Source organism: Solanum tuberosum, unplaced genomic scaffold (assembly GCF_000226075.1).
Source record: "Solanum tuberosum cultivar DM 1-3 516 R44 unplaced genomic scaffold, SolTub_3.0 scf00717, whole genome shotgun sequence".
Classification (NCBI taxonomy): Eukaryota; Viridiplantae; Streptophyta; class Magnoliopsida; order Solanales; family Solanaceae; genus Solanum; species Solanum tuberosum.
Genome location: NW_006239745.1, coordinates 16,440 through 34,597, shown reverse-complemented (window position 1 = coordinate 34,597; position 18,158 = coordinate 16,440). Strand labels below are relative to the sequence as shown.

Here is an 18,158-nt window from a genome sequence, read left to right as displayed (position 1 = left end):
TTTCTTGCCCCCCCCCCCCCCCCCAAGGTTGGGATAATTTATTGATTTCCAGCAACAAGAGAATGCTAGTAGGTATTTACCTAAAAAATATACCATATTGCACCCGAAAACTTACAAAGCAATACATTTGTATTTGCAATTAGTTACAGAATCTTTTTTGGTTCTCAATAGTTGTATTTTTTTCTTCCGTATGGACCAGCTGATCGCTGCTGGATAGGCTATAGAGTTCCATACCTTCATGTTGTTTCCCTTAGGTCCTTCATGTGCCAACATTTGTAATAAGTTAATTGTGGAATTGTCCAGCTGACCGGTAATATTTTAGAGATGATTCCAAAGCTGTGAAGCGAGGCTGCAATCCAAAAAAGATGATTGACTTCTTCACTGTTGTCTTCACAAAGAACACATCTAGTACATACATTTAGGCCTATGTGTTAAAACAACTTCCTTTACCTACTGGTAATTAAAAGCAGCAGCTTCCTTCACCATTGTCCAAATGAAATACGCCACCTTAAGTGGAGCCCGGTTATTTATTATTATTATTATTATTATTCTATTTTGATTACCATGGTGTCTAGGTCAGCTTTCACACATCTCAGGTAATTCCATCCCAGATCACGAGAAGAACTCTCAACCATGAAAATCAGTAGGAGACCTTGACTATCTCCCTTATTTTCTCTCTGAATAACCTTCAGGGCCTTGCCCTTAAACTTTCTCTTTGTAGACCACTTTGCATGAAAGGAAAAATCCAGACCCCCCACTCCCCCAGGGCCATGATTTTCATCAAGGGGTGTCAAAATATAGGAAAAACACACGAAAAAGCCAACAAAATAAATTTTACTATTGAAAGCAGAAAGTAATTACATTATCACAACCGTTCTTGACAAGGTTATATCTCTTGAAATGTTTTACAATAGCATTATTAGAAATATTTTTAAATACATCTGTTTCTACATAAGTCACGAAGCAACTGCTCAAAAGTTCATGATTCATCTGAGTCCACAGGTCATTCTTAATAAAACAAATGTGTTTTCACACACAAACAGCCTAGTGGTCTCTGAGGAAAATTGGTGGAGTTCGATGTGGTATTCTTTTTAAAAAATAGAGTAGAAACAAATCAACCAAAATTTAGGAAAAGAAATTGCGTGCGAGATAGATTCGAGTCTACCAAATAAGAATGGAAAAAAATAGTGCAAAGAAGTGTTGAGGCTGCTTGCCATATAGACAGTCTTGATACATGAAAACCTAAACAAGAGAGGTTACCAGTTGGTTTCTAGATGCTTTTTGTATGGGGAGTAAGCAGAGACGATCAACCATATTTTCTTACATTGCAAAAGGATAGGGCAGCTGTGGAGAATGTTCATCAGCCTGAAGGAGATGAGGTGGGTGATACTTGGGAGCATTAAAGGAGTACTAAGCAGGTGGAACAGGGATGGAAATGTAACAGAGAAGGATAAGAGATGGAAGATTGTCCGAACATGTATATGGACAGTTTGGACAGAAAGAAACAAGAGATGTTTTGAGGATGTGCAGAACAATTTGCAGAAGATATAATTTATTAGCTCAAACAGAACACATCTTTGATGTGCTGGACTGTTTATAGGCAATAGAAAGACAGAGTAAGATGTAAGTTGTAATACTTGTTGAAGGGGAACATCATTCTTGTTGGCTAGGGATTTGAACAATATTGGAAGGTCTCCATTAAAAGGATGGGGATGACAAATATTACAACTCTATTTTTTTTTGGGTGCAACAGTATTGTTATAAGAGATGAAAGAATATGAAGAGAGCCCAAGATGTTCTCAGCTAACAGGATTTGAAAATAAAGAGCCTAAGAACTCTAAATAATGGGTGTAACTCAAATCTCTTTGAATAAAAGGAATACCAACTCTGAGAAAACAAAGCGCACACTCCAGTAAATGCAGTAGATCTAAAAATTCACAGCTAAACAAATCAATTTAAATGCTACTTTAGATTAGAAGGTTACCCTGTTATATCATGTGTTCAGTAGTTCTCATCTATACTACTCATCATATTTCCAGAACTATCTTTTCGAGATTTTCTCTGAAGTCTATAATTTTATCATCTTCATGCTGAACTTGGGCTTTGCAGGGCTTTGCATCTTGGACTTCTCTATGTTGGTTCACTTGTAGTACTTCTTGTGTATTCTATCCTGTATGGTCTGACAGCAAAGGAATCAAACTGGCTTGGGGCTACAACATCAGCTGCCGTGATAATCCTTGGTAGTTCATTTCAAGCATATATCTCCTTTTCTGACTTGTATTTGGAAATCATTTCTAATTTCCTTGTGGTAAGTAATTAATTCACTAGCTTTTCATTCTAATCAGATTGGAACTTGGGAGCATGCTTGTATGGCTTTAAGCTTCTGAAAAGTCGAGTCGTCGTACTTTTTGTTGCTGGTACATCTCGGGTGTTCCTGATCTGTTTTGGAGTTCATTACTGGTTTGTTGTTAACTCATGCTAATTAATTTCCTTCCATAATTAAGTCTTCTTGTACTCGTGGGCACATACTTCCCTTTTAATATTATTTTTAGAATAGAAACTTCTAATCTTCTACTGCAACAATTTTGTTTCAGGTACTTTGGACATTGTATTAGTTATGCAGTTGTAGCATCTGTGCTGTTGGGCGCGGCTGTTTCACGGCATTTATCAGTTACAGACCCATTAGCAGCTAGACGAGATGCCTTGCAGAGCACAGTTATCCGCCTTAGAGAAGGTTTCCGCAGAAAAGACCAAAATAGCTCTGCAAGCTCTTCTGAGGGTTGTGGCTCAAGTGTTAAGCGCAGTAGTAGTGCTGATGCTGGTCATCTTGGTAATGCAACTGTGCCTTGCACTGGTGATGGCAGTACCTGGAATAACATTGAGGGGATTAATAGTGATAAGAGCATAGACAGTGGAAGGCCTAGTCTAGCTCTACGTAGTAGTTCCTGTCGTTCAGTAGTTCAAGAGCCTGAAGTAGGATCATCTTATGTTGACAGAAATTTAGAGCATAATAGTTCGTTGGTTGTTTGTTCTAGTAGTGGCCTTGAAAGCCAAGGCGGTGATTCTAGTACATCCACTTCCGCAAATCAACAGATACTGGACTTGAATTTGGCACTTGCATTTCAAGAAAAGTTGAGTGATCCCAGGATTACATCTATGTTAAAGAGGAAAGGAAGACACACAGATCGTGAATTAGCTAATTTATTGCACGATAAAGGGCTTGATCCTAATTTTGCTGTGATGCTGAAGGAGAATGGATTGGACCCAATGATTCTAGCCTTGTTGCAGAGAAGTAGTTTGGATGCTGATCGAGAACATCGTGACAATAACCCTCCTGTCACTGATTCAAATGGTGTTGACGATGTGTTACCTAATCAAATTTCATTCTCGGAAGAACTTAGACTCCAAGGATTAGGAAGGTGGCTTCAACGTTGTAGAGTAATGTTGCACCATATAGCTGGAACTCCAGAACGAGCATGGCTTCTTTTCAGTTTAATTTTCATTCTTGAAACCGTCATTGTGGCTATCTTCCGACCAAAGACAATAAAACTTCTAAATGCTACACACCAACAGGTAAGAAATGCATTGCTACTTCAAATGTTCAGCTTAAAGTGTATTTGGAGTACGGTGCAGCTAATTTGAACTCCATATAGTTCTATTTACCATTTTCTAACAAAATTTGGTGAACAACTGTCTGTAGTTTGAATTTGGCATCGCGGTTCTCCTTTTGTCTCCTGTTGTCTGTTCTATTTTGGCCTTCCTTCGGTCACTACAAGCTGAAGATTTGTCCATGACTTCAAAGCCTCGGAAGGTATTTATTTTTTTGGTTCTTTGCCTACAAGTATCTGTTTTTATTTGTTTTTCCACCAAGTATCTTGTTGCTATTTGAGGTTTTGGTTGTGATAACTTTACGCCATTGTTACTACTGAAACTTTGTCATATCATCACTTGTTTGCCAGGAAATTTTGTTTTTAAGTGTATTATTATCTCCATGCCGTGCTCTAATGTGGGTTGATGTCGATTTCTAAAGCTCTCGTATATTTTGATGCTATCTACATTGGTTTCTATGGTTCTTTTCTTTTGCAAGAGGGATTGTCTTTAGCTACTATGGTTTCAGCACTAGTGCTGGCTCCTCTCCCTCTTTCTCTCTTACTTTCTAAATATTCATCTTAATTCTTTATACGTTCACCTGTGATGTGAGGGACAATGTTTTGTACTATGGTTTTCATGACACAATACTGATTAGGCCGCTAGAAAGCCAGACAAAAGGTTTTTGTACCAGCCAATCTGTTGAATCCAGTTAACATGGTATGTTTTGCGTGCTCAGCTATGCTAGACCTGTTAAGCAATTGAATTATGGCTAGCTCCAAAATAGATGTTCAAGGTCAGCTGATGTTATTCCTAAAAGAGGTTAGGTGAAATAAGAGAAGAGAAGATGCTTTGTTAATTTGACGATTGATGGTTGGTCACGTTCATAGGTATCTAACACAGGACACTTGATATTCTTACAGTGACCTCTCTCTCTGGCCACATAAATATGTACTCTCTAGTATAGCTGTCTTTCTAGTGGACATTCATTTTTGACTTAATGATGGGTTTACCAGTGTAGTTCTTCAAAAATTGAGATGCACTTTAGCATAATACTTTCAGAAGGCAGTCTGACTGTTGTCTCCTTGCATTAGAGGCTCAAAGTTTCCACTATTTTTTTGGGTAAAATTTGCTATGTTGTTGCAGTATGGCTTTATCGCTTGGATGCTGAGCACTTGTGTTGGTCTGCTGCTTTCATTCTTAAGGTAAACCCTTTTTTTTTTATTAACTATGTCCCAGTCACTGTTAAGTTACAGAAGCAACTTATATTGCATATATAGGCACATCAAGTCCTTAGTCCTGATGATACCTAACTCTCTATAGAGTAATGCGAAGAAGCTATCTTTAGGCACATCAAGTCCAGTTTGTGATTATCACGACCCAAATCTCCCAAATCCTGATGACACCCAACTCTACCCGGCAGGTGAACCAATCTAAAATTAACCACAATATCAAGACATTATGGTGACAATAAAATATGGTGGTAAAATACTTCCTTCATCCCATATTAATTGTCCACCTTACTATAAATAGTTATCCCAAATTACTTTTCAATTTACAAAACCAAGATATAATTAATTACATATTTCCTATTTCATCTTAACAATTAATTCTTTTTGAAAGTGAAAACAAGTTTTTTGCGAAGTTCCAAAAGAGTTTCTTAAGGGGTATAAGTAAAACTATCCTTCTTATATGATTTCTTAAGGGCCATGTAAAGGGGAAAGTGGACAACTAATACGGGACACATGGAGTATAAATACATAGTTTTCATGTCAGATACACCGTGGAACTGAACACTACAACTCCCCTGCTGTCGCAACTCATGAGCTACCATGAATAGAAAAATACTACAACAACTTACCTTGTGAAATCCCACTCTGAATGGAAAATTACAACTATGAATATTAAAGGTGCATGTTTGTTTGGAAAACAACAAGATAAAAAACTCTAAGCTACTAAGAACTAAATGACAACTTAACTCTAGAATGCTGGTATGATCTCCTAAGAACTAAATGACAACAACAAGATATGATATGCTTTTGGCTGTATCTTTTGGTTGATACTTCTGTTGTACATATTGGATTTGCAGCAAATCATCAGTTCTTCTGGGATTATCATTGACTGTACCCTTAATGGTAGCATGCCTATCTATTGCAATTCCTATATGGATTCGTAATGGGTACCAGTTTTGGTCTTCAAGAGCTGAGAATGCAGGCCGTGCAGGAAACCATCTAACACTGGGGATGAAAGAGGTTAGTGTGTATAGCAATTCCCCCCTATTCATATGCTGTTAATATTGCTGTGGTCCTCACCCTTCGGGGTGGCCCAGTGGTTTGAGCTTGGGACTTTCATGTTGGAGGTCTCAAGTTTGAAACCCCTTGCTAGTGAAAGCAAGGGGTTTGCCTTCTGGGTCGAGCTCGTCGCACCAGGCTTGCCTAGTGCGGGTAACCTTTACCCTGTGCGCACCCAAAGGGTAGCGTCTGCGGGTTTCCCTTGTCATAAAAAATAAAATAAAAAATATTGCTGTGGTGCTCTGCACTTTTGCTGTGTATTTGCATTGGGGTTTTCTTAAATTTTTGTAAGTATTACCTTTACAGATCAATTTTTTGGTGTCAGCAAATTCCAACTAGTTTGAATTGAGGTGTTTGATTCACTGAGCTGTACACTTCTATGTTTGAGGAGATGTTTGTCTATCGTTTTAGTCAATCAAATAACTTTCTTATTTCATTACTGGTTGTTGATGTATGAACCAAAACTCTTGTATATGTCAGAATGACAAATGGAAGACTATTTTAATAAGAGGGAGTTTCACTTAATTACTCAAAAGAATGGGGCTAACCATAGTCAAATAGATTTTCTCTTTGTAAGAAGAGGAGATGCAAGGATTGTAAGGTTATTCCAAGATAAGTGATGACCTCCCAACATTTGTTAGTAGTCTTGGATGTAAAGTTTAGGAGTGAAGTGATGATGTAGGAGTAGTGGGCATTAAAGGGTGATAACCCGTTCGCGTTTTAGGAAAACTACGGGAGAAGGGAGCTTTGTATATAGAGGGAGACGTAGACACCTTAGGAAGAAAGTGTTAGGTTGGATTAAAAAGTCAGTTGCAGAAGTGTTAGATGTGTCTAAATGTTTATGACCTTGACCACATGAATCATGGCATGGGAATGAGGAGGTACAAATAATTATTAAAGCTAAAAGAGAGTTATTGAAAGTTACAAAAGCAACCGACAAGGAAGCTTTTGAAGAATACAATTACAATACAACTAAGTGGGTCCCTAAGAAGGCTATTAGTAAAGCCCGAGGGGATGCGCTAGATGGCTTGTATCAAAAGCTAGGGACACAAGAAGTAGAGAGAGAATTGTTTAAATTAGCAAGACTAAAGCGAAGAAGGGCAAGGACTTAAACTAGATGAAGTGTATTAACGACAGTTCTCAACATGTGTTGATGGGAGATGATGAGATCAAGGAGAAACAAAGAGACTACTTTGATTAATTGTTCAACACGAACAAGGAGAATAACAATTTAAGATCTACACATGTATGTGAATGATAGAAACTTTAGCTATACTCGTAAAATTGGGAGGTTAGAGGTAAATGATGCCATGAAAAACATGCGGATTGGAAAAGCTTGTGGCCCAAATAGTATCCCCATAGAGTTGGAAAGTGCTGTGGAATGGCTCACCAAGATATTCAATGTTGTACTATGAATTTGTAGGATGCCCAATGATTGGAGGAAGAGTACCATGGTTTGGATTTACAAGAATAAAAGAGATTCAAAGCTATGCGAACTATTGTGGCATTTAACTTATGAGTCATACGTTGAAACTTTGGGATAGAGTGATAGAGCGTAGGTGTAGGAACACAAGAGTGAAGAGAACCAATTTATGTTTATGTCTGGCGGATTTCCCTTGGAGGCTATATTCTTACAAAGAAGATTGTTGGAAATCTATCGTGAAAAGAAGGAAGACCTACACAAGTCCTACTTATTTACCCTATTTATGGACGAGCTAACCAATACAATACAAGAGGAGGTCTCACATGGTATATGCTATTTGCGAATGTTATTGTGTTAATTGGCGAAACTAGCGAGGTGTCAACCAAAAGCTTGAACTATGAAGAAGCATGTTAGAGAGTACGTATCGTCAGATAAGTAAAATTAAGCCAGGCTGAATATATGCATTGTAGGTTTAGACCTTTAGTCAGCATGAGAGCAGAGTAGGTAAGGTGAGACTAGATGGGATTGTCGTGCCAAAGTGCAAACAATTTAGATATTTGGGCTAGTCGTTTCAACATAATGGATTGATAGAGGAAGATGTTACTCATAGATTAAAATGGGATGGTTGAAATGGAGAGGTGCTACGGGGGTGTCATGTGATGGAATTTTACCTACCAAAATGAAAGGTAAGTTCATTAGTCCAACATCTCCCCAAGATGAGTGTTGTGGAGATTTGGATGCTGAGTAGGATGTGCGGTGATACAAGATTAGTGAAGACTACACTCACTGGAAGGTGCAAGTAGCACACATGAGGAGAAAATGCTAGAGGGACACTTGAGATGGTTTGAACATGTTCTGCGTCGACCTATAAATGCACAGGTCAGTAGGTGTAGAATTGTGGCAAGTGAGTGTGTTAAAAAAAGGAGTAGACCTCAGTTAACTTTCTCAAAAAAAAAAAAAAAGGAGTAGACCTAAAATTATATGGAAGGGGTGATAGCTACTAGTTGATGATAGGTTTTAAGACTCGTATGAGACTTTTAAATTTTTTTTTTATTATTGTTATAAAGCTACCAAGTTAAAAAAAAATTCATTATTATTATGTGTGTGTATTTATGTGTATATATTCAACGTACTTTTATTTCATTTATTATGATGATGATATGAAAGAACTTACATGACGAAATAAGGATTTATACAACTGATCTCAACTTATTTGGGACTGTGGCGTAGTAGTAGTAGTTATTGTTGTTGCATCCTCCTTCTCTAGCATCTCAATCTATACGTGGGATATGCCATTACTTGCAAAGGATTCACGCTTACACATTCTTATGTGACTTTCTATAAGAATCATAATTGCCAATTCTGTTTCCAGGGTGTTGTTCTTTTCATTTCCATCTCCTTATTTGCTGGGTCCATTTTAGCTCTTGGAGCAATAGTGTCTGCAAAGCCTTTGGATGATTTAGATTATAAGGGGTGGACTGGTGGTCGGAACAGTGTTACATCCCCTTATGCATCATCTGTTTTCCTTGGCTGGGCAATGGCTTCTGCAATTGCTTTGGTAGTTACTGGTGTGCTGCCAATTATATCCTGGTTCGCAACTTATCGGTTTTCTCTCTCATCTGCTATTTGTATTGGCTTATTTGCAGGTAATCCTTCCACTTTAATCTCTCCTCTTTCCTTTTTTAAACTAAAAAAATACTGTAATAGCCTCTCTGGTTTACAACCTTTTGTTTGGTAGTTCATTTTATTCTCTTTGAAAAGCCTTTTTCTAATAATTTCTTCTCTTTCATCTCCGAAGCTGTTATTGTGGCCTTCTGTAGCGTATCCTACTTTGAAGTTGTTGGGTCTAGAACCGACCAGATTCCAACAAAAGCTGATTTCCTCGCTTCTTTGCTTCCATTGATATGCATTCCAGCAGTATTGTCTCTTGGTGCTGGTTTGTTCAAGTGGTACGTGATATTTATTTAGAATGTGCTTACATTTTTAGAAATGCTATCTTAAAGATGATAGTGATTTCCCCCCCGGAGTCATAATATCTGTAACATTTTCAGGAAAGATGACAATTGGAAGCTCTCTCGAGGTGCTTATATGTTCATAATTATTGGTCTTCTTCTTTTGCTTGGAGCCATTTCAGCTATTATAGTTACAATTAAACCATGGGCGGTAAGTGATCATTCTATTTGCTGTAGTTTTCATGTTTCAAACAGTTATTTGACATTGTATGTTTTATTTTCCCTTTTGTATTTCAACAGATAGGGGCTGCATTCCTTTTGGTGCTTCTCCTTCTTGTTCTAGCTATTGGTGTTATTCACTATTGGGCGTCAAATAACTTTTATTTGACAAGGATACAAATGTTACTCGTTTGTTTTCTTGCATTCCTTTTAGCTCTTGCAGCATTTCTTGTTGGATGGTTTCAGGGTAAATACGCTTCTCCTGTCTTAAGATGCTCAAGATAGTTTAATCTAATGCTTTATAGTGGTACTTGATAATTGATGGCAAATGCATGTTTCTGTTTCAGACAAGGCTTTTGTTGGTGCGTCTGTTGGTTACTTCTCATTTCTTTTTCTCGTAGCTGGAAGGGCATTAACAGTAAGTTATACACTTTTACTTATTAACGACAAATAAAGTATTGAAGTGTGTTGGATAATTTGTGCTTTTAGTCCCTAAATATTGACAAATTCGGATTTTGGTCCATGTATCAATCTGGTTAAGCGCATTTAACCTTCAATTAATTGAAAGATAGACTTTTGATCCTTCTACATGTGAGTTTACAAATTTAACAAATTATTGATTGTTAAACTATTTGAGGGCAACACAATTCTGTAATTAATTATATAAAATATTTTAAATGAAGGGATTAAAGACACACATTTCTATTAACTCAAGGTTAAATATGCTTAGTGAAATATCACAAGGACAAATCATAATGAACTAATGACTAAGGGATCAAAACCGCAATTATCCCAATCGTGTTATTTATGTTTATCGTTTGCTTATTAGAGTTGTTTTATCTTTGCCTTGTGGTCTTTCTTGCTTGTGAATCGTCTTTTGTTCCCAAAACCCTTTTTCTTTCAGGTCCTTCTTTCACCTCCTATAGTAGTCTACTCCCCAAGGGTGTTGCCTGTTTATGTTTATGATGCTCATGCAGACTCTGGGAAAAATGTCAGGTTCGTCAATTTCCTCAACTTGTGTAAGATTTACATTGTGTATAGCAGCTTGAAATGCATAGTTAAAGTAAATTGTGAACTCTTAACTTTAGAGGTACCCCAGTTTCTTCCTATGAATTTTTATTACCAAGTATTTCACCACTCAAGTTGCTATCAAAATTGCACGATTTGACAGCTAATTCTACCTGAAATCATTTGTTGACAGTGCTGCATTTCTTGTGCTCTATGTCATTGCATTGGCTATTGAGGGCTGGGGTGTGGTTGCTAGTTTGAAAATTTATCCACCATTTGCTGGTGCTGCTGTATCAGCAATTACACTCGTTGTGGCCTTTGGCTTTGCTGTCTCTCGTCCATGTTTAACACTCGAGGTTTGCTTCTATATCTTGGAATAAATGTACTGAATGAGCTATATAGACTTCCTTTTTTTGTGTGTGTTTGGTGTCTTTATCATGAAGTCTTTTATTCTATACTCAACATGGTAACCTTGGAGATGAGTTTTCATAAAAAATCTTCTGCTTGAACTACTTCCTTTAATATCCTGGTTTGCTTTCTAACATTTTCTCTAATATTAGATGGTGGAAGATGCTGTTCATTTTCTTAGCAAAGAAACCATGGTCCAGGCAATTGCTCGATCTGCTACGAAGGTACGACCATTTTTTATTACAGCTAAAAACTTTCATTCTATATTTTTTCTCCTAGGTGTTACTTAGTGTTCTTTGTTTCTATTGTTGTTTATGGTCTCAATCCTATCTGAAGGCGATCCTTGTTTTCAATTGAAAACAAAGAACTTTTTGCCATTTAATAGTTCATTGACTTGTTTTATCAGAATGGTCCCACCTTATTGCATAGGATTTGGATGGGGATGCCCCTAAACTGGCTTAAAAACAATATGGTGCTGTTAGATTGATGTACTATTTGAACCTAAATCTTGAAATTTTTGGTGATTTCTATTTTGTTCATGATTTGCATCTCTAATTTGCAATTTGCTTTTGTACCATTATTGATGTCATCAACGTGTTATGTCTTTCAGTTTGATGGGTGTTCTGGGATGGTTCTATTTTATCTTGCTTGAGTGCATCAGTGCTTTACAGGTTTTTCATTTCATTGATTTTGTATTTTAGTTATCAATTATTTGTTATTAAAATTGTGTTATCTGGTTGGTACCATTTATAAATATCAAATGGTCACAATGGATCCATAGAAGTCTGCCTATTGAGATGTGAATATCGTCTACACTCTGCTTGAAGTTTGATGTGCTTAATATAAGCATTAATACAAGGTTTCTTGTTTTGGTGATACTTTTAATTAGTCTTGAGAGTAATAATGATATAAATAATGAAACCTTCATCGTGATTGGTGTCTTCTGACTCTTGTACCTGTAAATTCTAGATAAACCTCTTGTTTTATTTTTAATTTTCTCGCTGAATGTCAATTCTGTTAATGGATTGCTCAGACCAGAAATGCTTTATCCGGAACATACTCTGCCCCCCAGAGGTCGGCCAGCTCAGCTGCTCTATTGGTTGGTGATCCAACAATGATGAGGGATAGGGGAGGCAATTTTGTGCTTCCACGAGCAGATGTCATGAAATTAAGAGACCGTCTTAGAAATGAAGAACTGGCTGCTGGCTCAATTTTCTGCAGGTTAAGAAATAGGACATTTAGGCATGAAGCAACTAGTGATGTAGGTCACCGAAGAGAAATGTGTGCCCATGCTCGAATTCTGGCTTTAGAGGAAGCTATTGATACTGAATGGGTTTACATGTGGGATAAGTTTGGCGGTTACTTGCTTCTCTTGCTTGGTTTGACTGCTAAAGCTGAGAGGGTACAGGTAACTATGTGTTGCAAACTACTTGTCTGCATTTTAGCTTCTCTATCTTCTTCTTCTTCTCGTTTCCCTTTCCCCCTTTATGCTGAAGATAGCATACTTTGCCAGGACGAGGTTCGTCTGCGACTTTTCCTTGACAACATAGGGTTTTCAGATCTCAGTGCCAAAGACATAAAGAAATGGCTCCCAGAAGATCGTAGGCGATTTGAAATCATACAGGAGAGGTAAAAGTATTCTCAGACTGTTCTGGTAATTCTGCTGCACTTATAGAGTTGAGACTTCTTCTAAATTTTGCTTAACTGGTGTTTGCAGTTACATGAGGGAGAAGGAGATGGAAGAGGAAATCCTGATGCAGAGACGTGAGGAGGAAGGAAGGGGTAAAGAAAGGAGGAAAGCTCTCCTTGAGAAGGAGGAGCGAAAATGGAAGGAAATAGAGGCGTCGCTTATATCATCTATTCCTAATGCTGGTAATAGAGAGGCAGCAGCAATGGCAGCTGCAGTTCGTGCAGTGGGAGGAGATTCTGTTCTTGACGACTCCTTTGCAAGGGAAAGAGTTTCAAGCATTGCACGTCGTATTCGTGCTGCTCAGCTATCTCGTCGAGCACTTCAGGTCATCCCTACCCTCTACTTAAAGCGCAACTAAGATAACAAAATGTGATACTGAAATTCTACCTTATGCCTTCACAAGTATGTCACGACCTAAACTAGGGAGTTGTGCCGGCACCCGCCATGGGCCCTAACTCTGTCGTAACAACCATCAATAAAAATCAAATACCTATTCAGTGCTTTGATAACAAAAATCAAATACCTATGCAAAAGACCAAAGGCATAACATGTCTAAGATGAGTATCTACCTGAGTCATCCTTCTGTTACTTTCTGAAACTGTGTATACTTATCCACAGTGAGACCATGGAGCTTCTATGAGATACAGTACATTTATAGAAATGGGAAATAACCTGATATGTGATAATGACGGAAGAAAATGACAAGGGAAACCTCCACAACTCTAGTCTGGGCTCACCATCGAAAGTTATGAAACCCTCACTAGTATTTGTTAGAATAGGTCTGAAACTGAATTTATCTTCTTCCTGTCACTCTTTTTATGATGATACATCAAAGCAATCACTAGCTTATCCCCAATTTTTTTTCTGATTAGGTACTTAACCAAATTCCTGTATGTTGATTTTCTTGTTTTTAAATCTTTCCTGTTGCAGACTGGACTTGCTGGTGCTGTGTGTATACTTGATGATGAACCCACCACTAGTGGCCGACGGTGCGGTCAGATTGATCCTTCTGTGTGTCAATGTCAAAAAATTAGTTGCTCCCTTGCTGTTATGGTCCAGCCTGAATCTGGACCTGTTTGTTTGTTCGGCACTGAGTTCCAGAAGAATATTTGCTGGGAATTTCTTGTGGCTGGCTCGGAGCAAGGCATTGAAGCAGGACAAGTTGGGCTTAGATTAATTACTAAAACTGACAAGCAAACTACTGTAAAGGAATGGAGTATAAGTGCCACCAGTATAGCAGATGGAAGGTTCGCAAGCTTTTCCGCTTTGTTGTCATGTGAATTGCTGTGTAAAGATGGTTGTTGGAATTGCATAGGACTTCTGTCTTGTATTCTTTTCTGATAATTCAATGAATTTTATTTGAACACACCAAGGTGGTGTTAAATATACAAGATACAGTACATAAATTCCCTAAAATAAAAATAGAGGCGCCATACTTTTTTCTTTCCTGTTCCCTTCATTCTTGAGTCTTGAGTAGACTCAGATAACTGTCTCACATGTAAAAGCATTATTTTCCAGGTGGCATATCATAACATTGACTATTGATGCTGATTTGGGTGAAGCAACTTGCTACCTGGATGGATATTTTGATGGCTACCAGACGGGGCTACCACTTAGAGTGGCTAGTTGCATATGGGATCTGGGAACGGATGTCTGGGTGGGCATAAGGCCACCCATTGATGTTGATTCATTTGGGAGGTCAGATAGTGAAGGAGCCGAATCAAAGGTGCACATAATGGATGTATTTCTTTGGGGAAGGTGCTTGACAGAAGATGAGATTGCGGCTCTTCCTGCGGCTATGGGTTCTGCTGAGTACAGCATGATTGATCTGCCGGATGATAATTGGCAATGGGCAGATTCTCCAACTAGGGTTTGTGTTTTTCAGTTCAAATGATTTGTTTCCAGCAATACATCTAATTGCTGTCATTTGTTGATAAAAATGGTCCGTAGGTCTCTGTCCCTTTATTTTGTAGATACTCAAGGTCTAGAATTTGAAGGATTTTATTGTTACAATCAAACAATTTAAGAAACCAGATTGGTGGAGTTGATTGATATTTTTGCTGTTGCTAATTTTAACATATCAGGTAAACATAAAAGGAATTGCCTGTCTTTTGGAATTTGTCTCATGGTTGCCACTTGGTTCTTCTTGCTTAGGTTGATGGTTGGGACAGTGATCCTGCGGATGTAGATCTTTATGACAGAGATGATGTAGACTGGGATGGGCAGTATTCAAGTGGGAGGAAGAGAAGGTCAGATCGTGATGGAGTTGTGTTGGATGTGGATTCGTTTACTCGAAGGTTGAGGAAGCCTCGAGTAGACTCACAGAAGGAAATCAATCAACACATGCTTTCAGTGGAAATAGCTGTGAAGGAGGCTCTTTTAGCAAGAGGAGAATCACATTTCACTGATCAAGAGTTTCCTCCCAATGACCGCTCATTATTTATGGATCCGGACCATCCTCCATCTAAATTGCAGGTGAGTCCATTGGCAGCACTTTGCTCATAGTTTTATTGATTTTCTGGTTTTCTAGGTTCGATTATGATGTGTGGTGCGTTAGCTGATATTAGTTCATCCCAGGTTGTTTCTGAATGGATGAGGCCTACTGATATAGTGAAAGAGAAGCATATGGATTCTCACCCATGCTTATTTTCTGGAGTAGCAAATTCTTCAGATGTTTGCCAGGTTGTGATACTCTTGCTTCACGCTGTTTACTCAAAGTATCCCCTCCTGCCTCCTCTTTTCTTTTGCTTTTTCGGGGAGGCAGGTCTCAAGTAGGTTGCTAGTATTGTTTTTATAGATCAGTTGCTCACTGTGATGCTGTACTATTTAATCAGGGACGTCTGGGTGATTGCTGGTTTCTAAGTGCTGTTGCTGTGTTAACTGAGGTTTCACGAATATCAGAAGTCATAATTACACCAGAATACAATCAAGAAGGAATATATACAGTTCGCTTCTGCATTCAGGTTAGGTTCTTTATTTGTGCAGTTACTTGTGCCCGTAATGTGTTCTAAAAAAGGGCATAGAATCATCTCAGTGCCCACCAGACTTGAACATGCTGGATTTTTTCAATTGATTAAATTCTAAGTTGTTTTAATATGTCTGTTGAACTCTGAACAGAAGAAAATTAGAACACCTTGGAAGCGATACATTTCCTGTGTTCAAAATTTAGGATCTATGAGTTCATAGAGATGACCCACTAGCAACTAGGATTATAGATTATGGAGGGATAGATCTGAAGAAAAGAGAAAGAGAACATTTGGAAGTGGAGAGTGTGAGACCTTGAACTTTTTCATTAATTTGCTGTTTTCTAGTAGATCATGAAATATTCCAAGATCACTAGACATCTGCACCAAATAGTGTAGTGCATATTGGCATTTTTCTCTGATTGATCTAAGATTTTCCAAATTGGCTCTATTTTACTGGTGTGCTTAGGATATAATATTATGGGCATAGGGTCCTTTGGGTGCAAGTTTAAGCCACAAAATGTGATGTAGAAGGTGAACCAAGACTGCTCATATTCATCCTTCCCCTTTGAGTTGATTTGTGTCATCTATGTTTTGATTTTTTGTTAGTCAATATTATGGTGTTTTTAAGTTTAACCTCTTCCTCTCCTTTTTTGGGTACAACAACAACATACCTAGTGTAGTCTCACAATGTGGGATCTGGGGAGGGTAGAGTGTACACAGACCTTCCCTTTTTGGATAAAAAAAGAAAAACTGTCAGTCAATTAGGAATTTTGTGTCAACCCTCAGGGGTTGGCCTGCTGGCAATTGACTTGAGCCTTGGGGTTTGCTCCCTTTCAAGGTCTCAAGTTCGAAACCCACCGGGTGCAAACAATTTCTGAGGGCCATCGGACTGGGTAAAACCTGAATTAACCGTGGTGCACTTGCGGGAAACTCCTTGCCGAGGGCCTGTGCACCCCCGGGATTAGTCGGGGCTCAAAGAGACTCGGACACCCGGTGCAAATCAAAAAAAAAAATTAGGAATTTTGTGTCTTCTTCTCCTGGATCAGAGTGGTCCGTCAAGGGAAAAAGTGTGGATATGGGCCTCAATCTGGTCATTGCCCTAAATTTCCTTTTTCCTTGCTCACATTGTAAACCTACGTGAAAAAAACATTTTTTCCTTATGCACGTATGTAACTAATAGTGTTTACTAATACTGCAACTTTTATTTATTACTGCTGCTGGGCTTGGGGAAAAGCACAACTATTCCCAGTCACACTTCTCCCATCAATTGTGCAATGAATCCATGTATACAGTACCTTTCCTTGAATTTTGTACCTTGCATGTTGACATCAAAGACATGGTCCATTTGACTTCCACATGGGATAATGCTACCTTTCTATGTTAATCTCCTTGGATGTTGTATCCTAAACTGATGAGAGTATCTCAGTTGATTTATATACTGGTTCCTATGAGAAACAAAAACATGATTGCCTTTTCTGAAAAGATCACTAAATCAAGTTAATCCTGTCACTGTATTTGTTTTAGGGGGAATGGGTCCCTGTTGTGGTAGATGATTGGATTCCATGCGAGTCACCTGGTAAACCAGCATTTGCCACCAGTCGGAAGGGTAATGAAATGTGGGTCTCCTTGTTAGAAAAAGCTTATGCAAAGCTTCATGGCTCATATGAGGCATTAGAGGGTGGGCTTGTGCAAGATGCTCTTGTAGACCTCACCGGAGGTGCTGGTGAGGAGATTGACATGAGAAGTTCTGAGGCACAGATTGATCTTGCAAGTGGAAGACTCTGGTCTCAGCTGCTGCGCTTCAAACAAGAGGGTTTCCTACTGGGCGCTGGTAGTCCTTCTGGTTCAGATGTGCATATCTCCTCCAGTGGTATTGTCCAAGGTCATGCCTATTCAATATTACAGGTAGAAATTCAATCCTTCTATTTTATGACTTATCCACCTGCCAAGAAAATTTCAGTCACACATTCATCTTTTGTATGTTTTACTGCTCAGGTACGAGAAGTTGATGGCCACAAGCTTGTTCAGATCCGGAATCCATGGGCTAATGAAGTTGAATGGAATGGCCCTTGGTCTGATCCATCACCTGAGTGGACCGACAGGATGAAACACAAGCTAAAGCATGTCCCACAGGTTGCTCCCCTCCCCCCCTCTTCCAAATTACTGTTTTTTGACATTGACTTTGATTTTACCTAGTGAATTCTTCGTTTAAGAGCCAGAGTTTAGGGAAGGATAAAGATTCTTCTGCCTAATTCCACTTTTGGGATACCTCTGGATCGAGTAACTCCTGATAGTTTATCTAGAGATCCCATCTTATTTGTTTTTTGGGGGGTGGTTTGGGTGGGTAGGTAGAATTATCATTCCCATTTGTTGCTCAGCCAATCGTATGCCCTTACTCTTGGTAGCCCACCTTCCCTAGTTTCTTGCTTTGCACAATCCCTCACTGTTGGTCATGTTTAATGTGCAAAAGTTCGAGCAAAATGCAGATCATCTCCTATTGCATTGTCAAGTAACAATCGATTGTGGAGGGTGGTTCTTAACTGGTTTGGGTTGCACTGAAGAGAAGTCCAAGCCTCCAAGGGGAATGCTTTTTGATTGATCCCCCCCCCCCCC

The 18,158-nt window shown here is 38.7% G+C and overlaps 1 protein-coding gene across 2 annotated transcripts in view; it reads left to right on the top strand.

Annotated features, from left to right (window-relative positions):
- The window catches only part of LOC102597953 (calpain-type cysteine protease DEK1), a 33,418-nt gene that overhangs the window by 12,256 nt on the left and 3,004 nt on the right, over positions 1-18,158 (top strand). For both annotated transcript variants that reach the window (XM_006367532.2, XM_006367531.2), the window contains exons 6-29: positions 2,110-2,240; positions 2,346-2,460; positions 2,595-3,573; positions 3,701-3,811; positions 4,735-4,793; positions 5,678-5,840; positions 8,675-8,948; positions 9,101-9,251; positions 9,354-9,465; positions 9,555-9,720; positions 9,821-9,891; positions 10,378-10,469; positions 10,675-10,837; positions 11,042-11,113; positions 11,923-12,297; positions 12,403-12,518; positions 12,607-12,904; positions 13,510-13,826; positions 14,098-14,449; positions 14,734-15,054; positions 15,157-15,261; positions 15,414-15,542; positions 17,070-17,450; positions 17,541-17,678. In XM_006367532.2, coding sequence (XP_006367594.1) covers positions 2,110-2,240; positions 2,346-2,460; positions 2,595-3,573; positions 3,701-3,811; positions 4,735-4,793; positions 5,678-5,840; positions 8,675-8,948; positions 9,101-9,251; positions 9,354-9,465; positions 9,555-9,720; positions 9,821-9,891; positions 10,378-10,469; positions 10,675-10,837; positions 11,042-11,113; positions 11,923-12,297; positions 12,403-12,518; positions 12,607-12,904; positions 13,510-13,826; positions 14,098-14,449; positions 14,734-15,054; positions 15,157-15,261; positions 15,414-15,542; positions 17,070-17,450; positions 17,541-17,678 — 5,191 coding nt within the window. The remainder of the gene's footprint in view (positions 1-2,109; positions 2,241-2,345; positions 2,461-2,594; positions 3,574-3,700; positions 3,812-4,734; positions 4,794-5,677; positions 5,841-8,674; positions 8,949-9,100; positions 9,252-9,353; positions 9,466-9,554; positions 9,721-9,820; positions 9,892-10,377; positions 10,470-10,674; positions 10,838-11,041; positions 11,114-11,922; positions 12,298-12,402; positions 12,519-12,606; positions 12,905-13,509; positions 13,827-14,097; positions 14,450-14,733; positions 15,055-15,156; positions 15,262-15,413; positions 15,543-17,069; positions 17,451-17,540; positions 17,679-18,158) is intronic.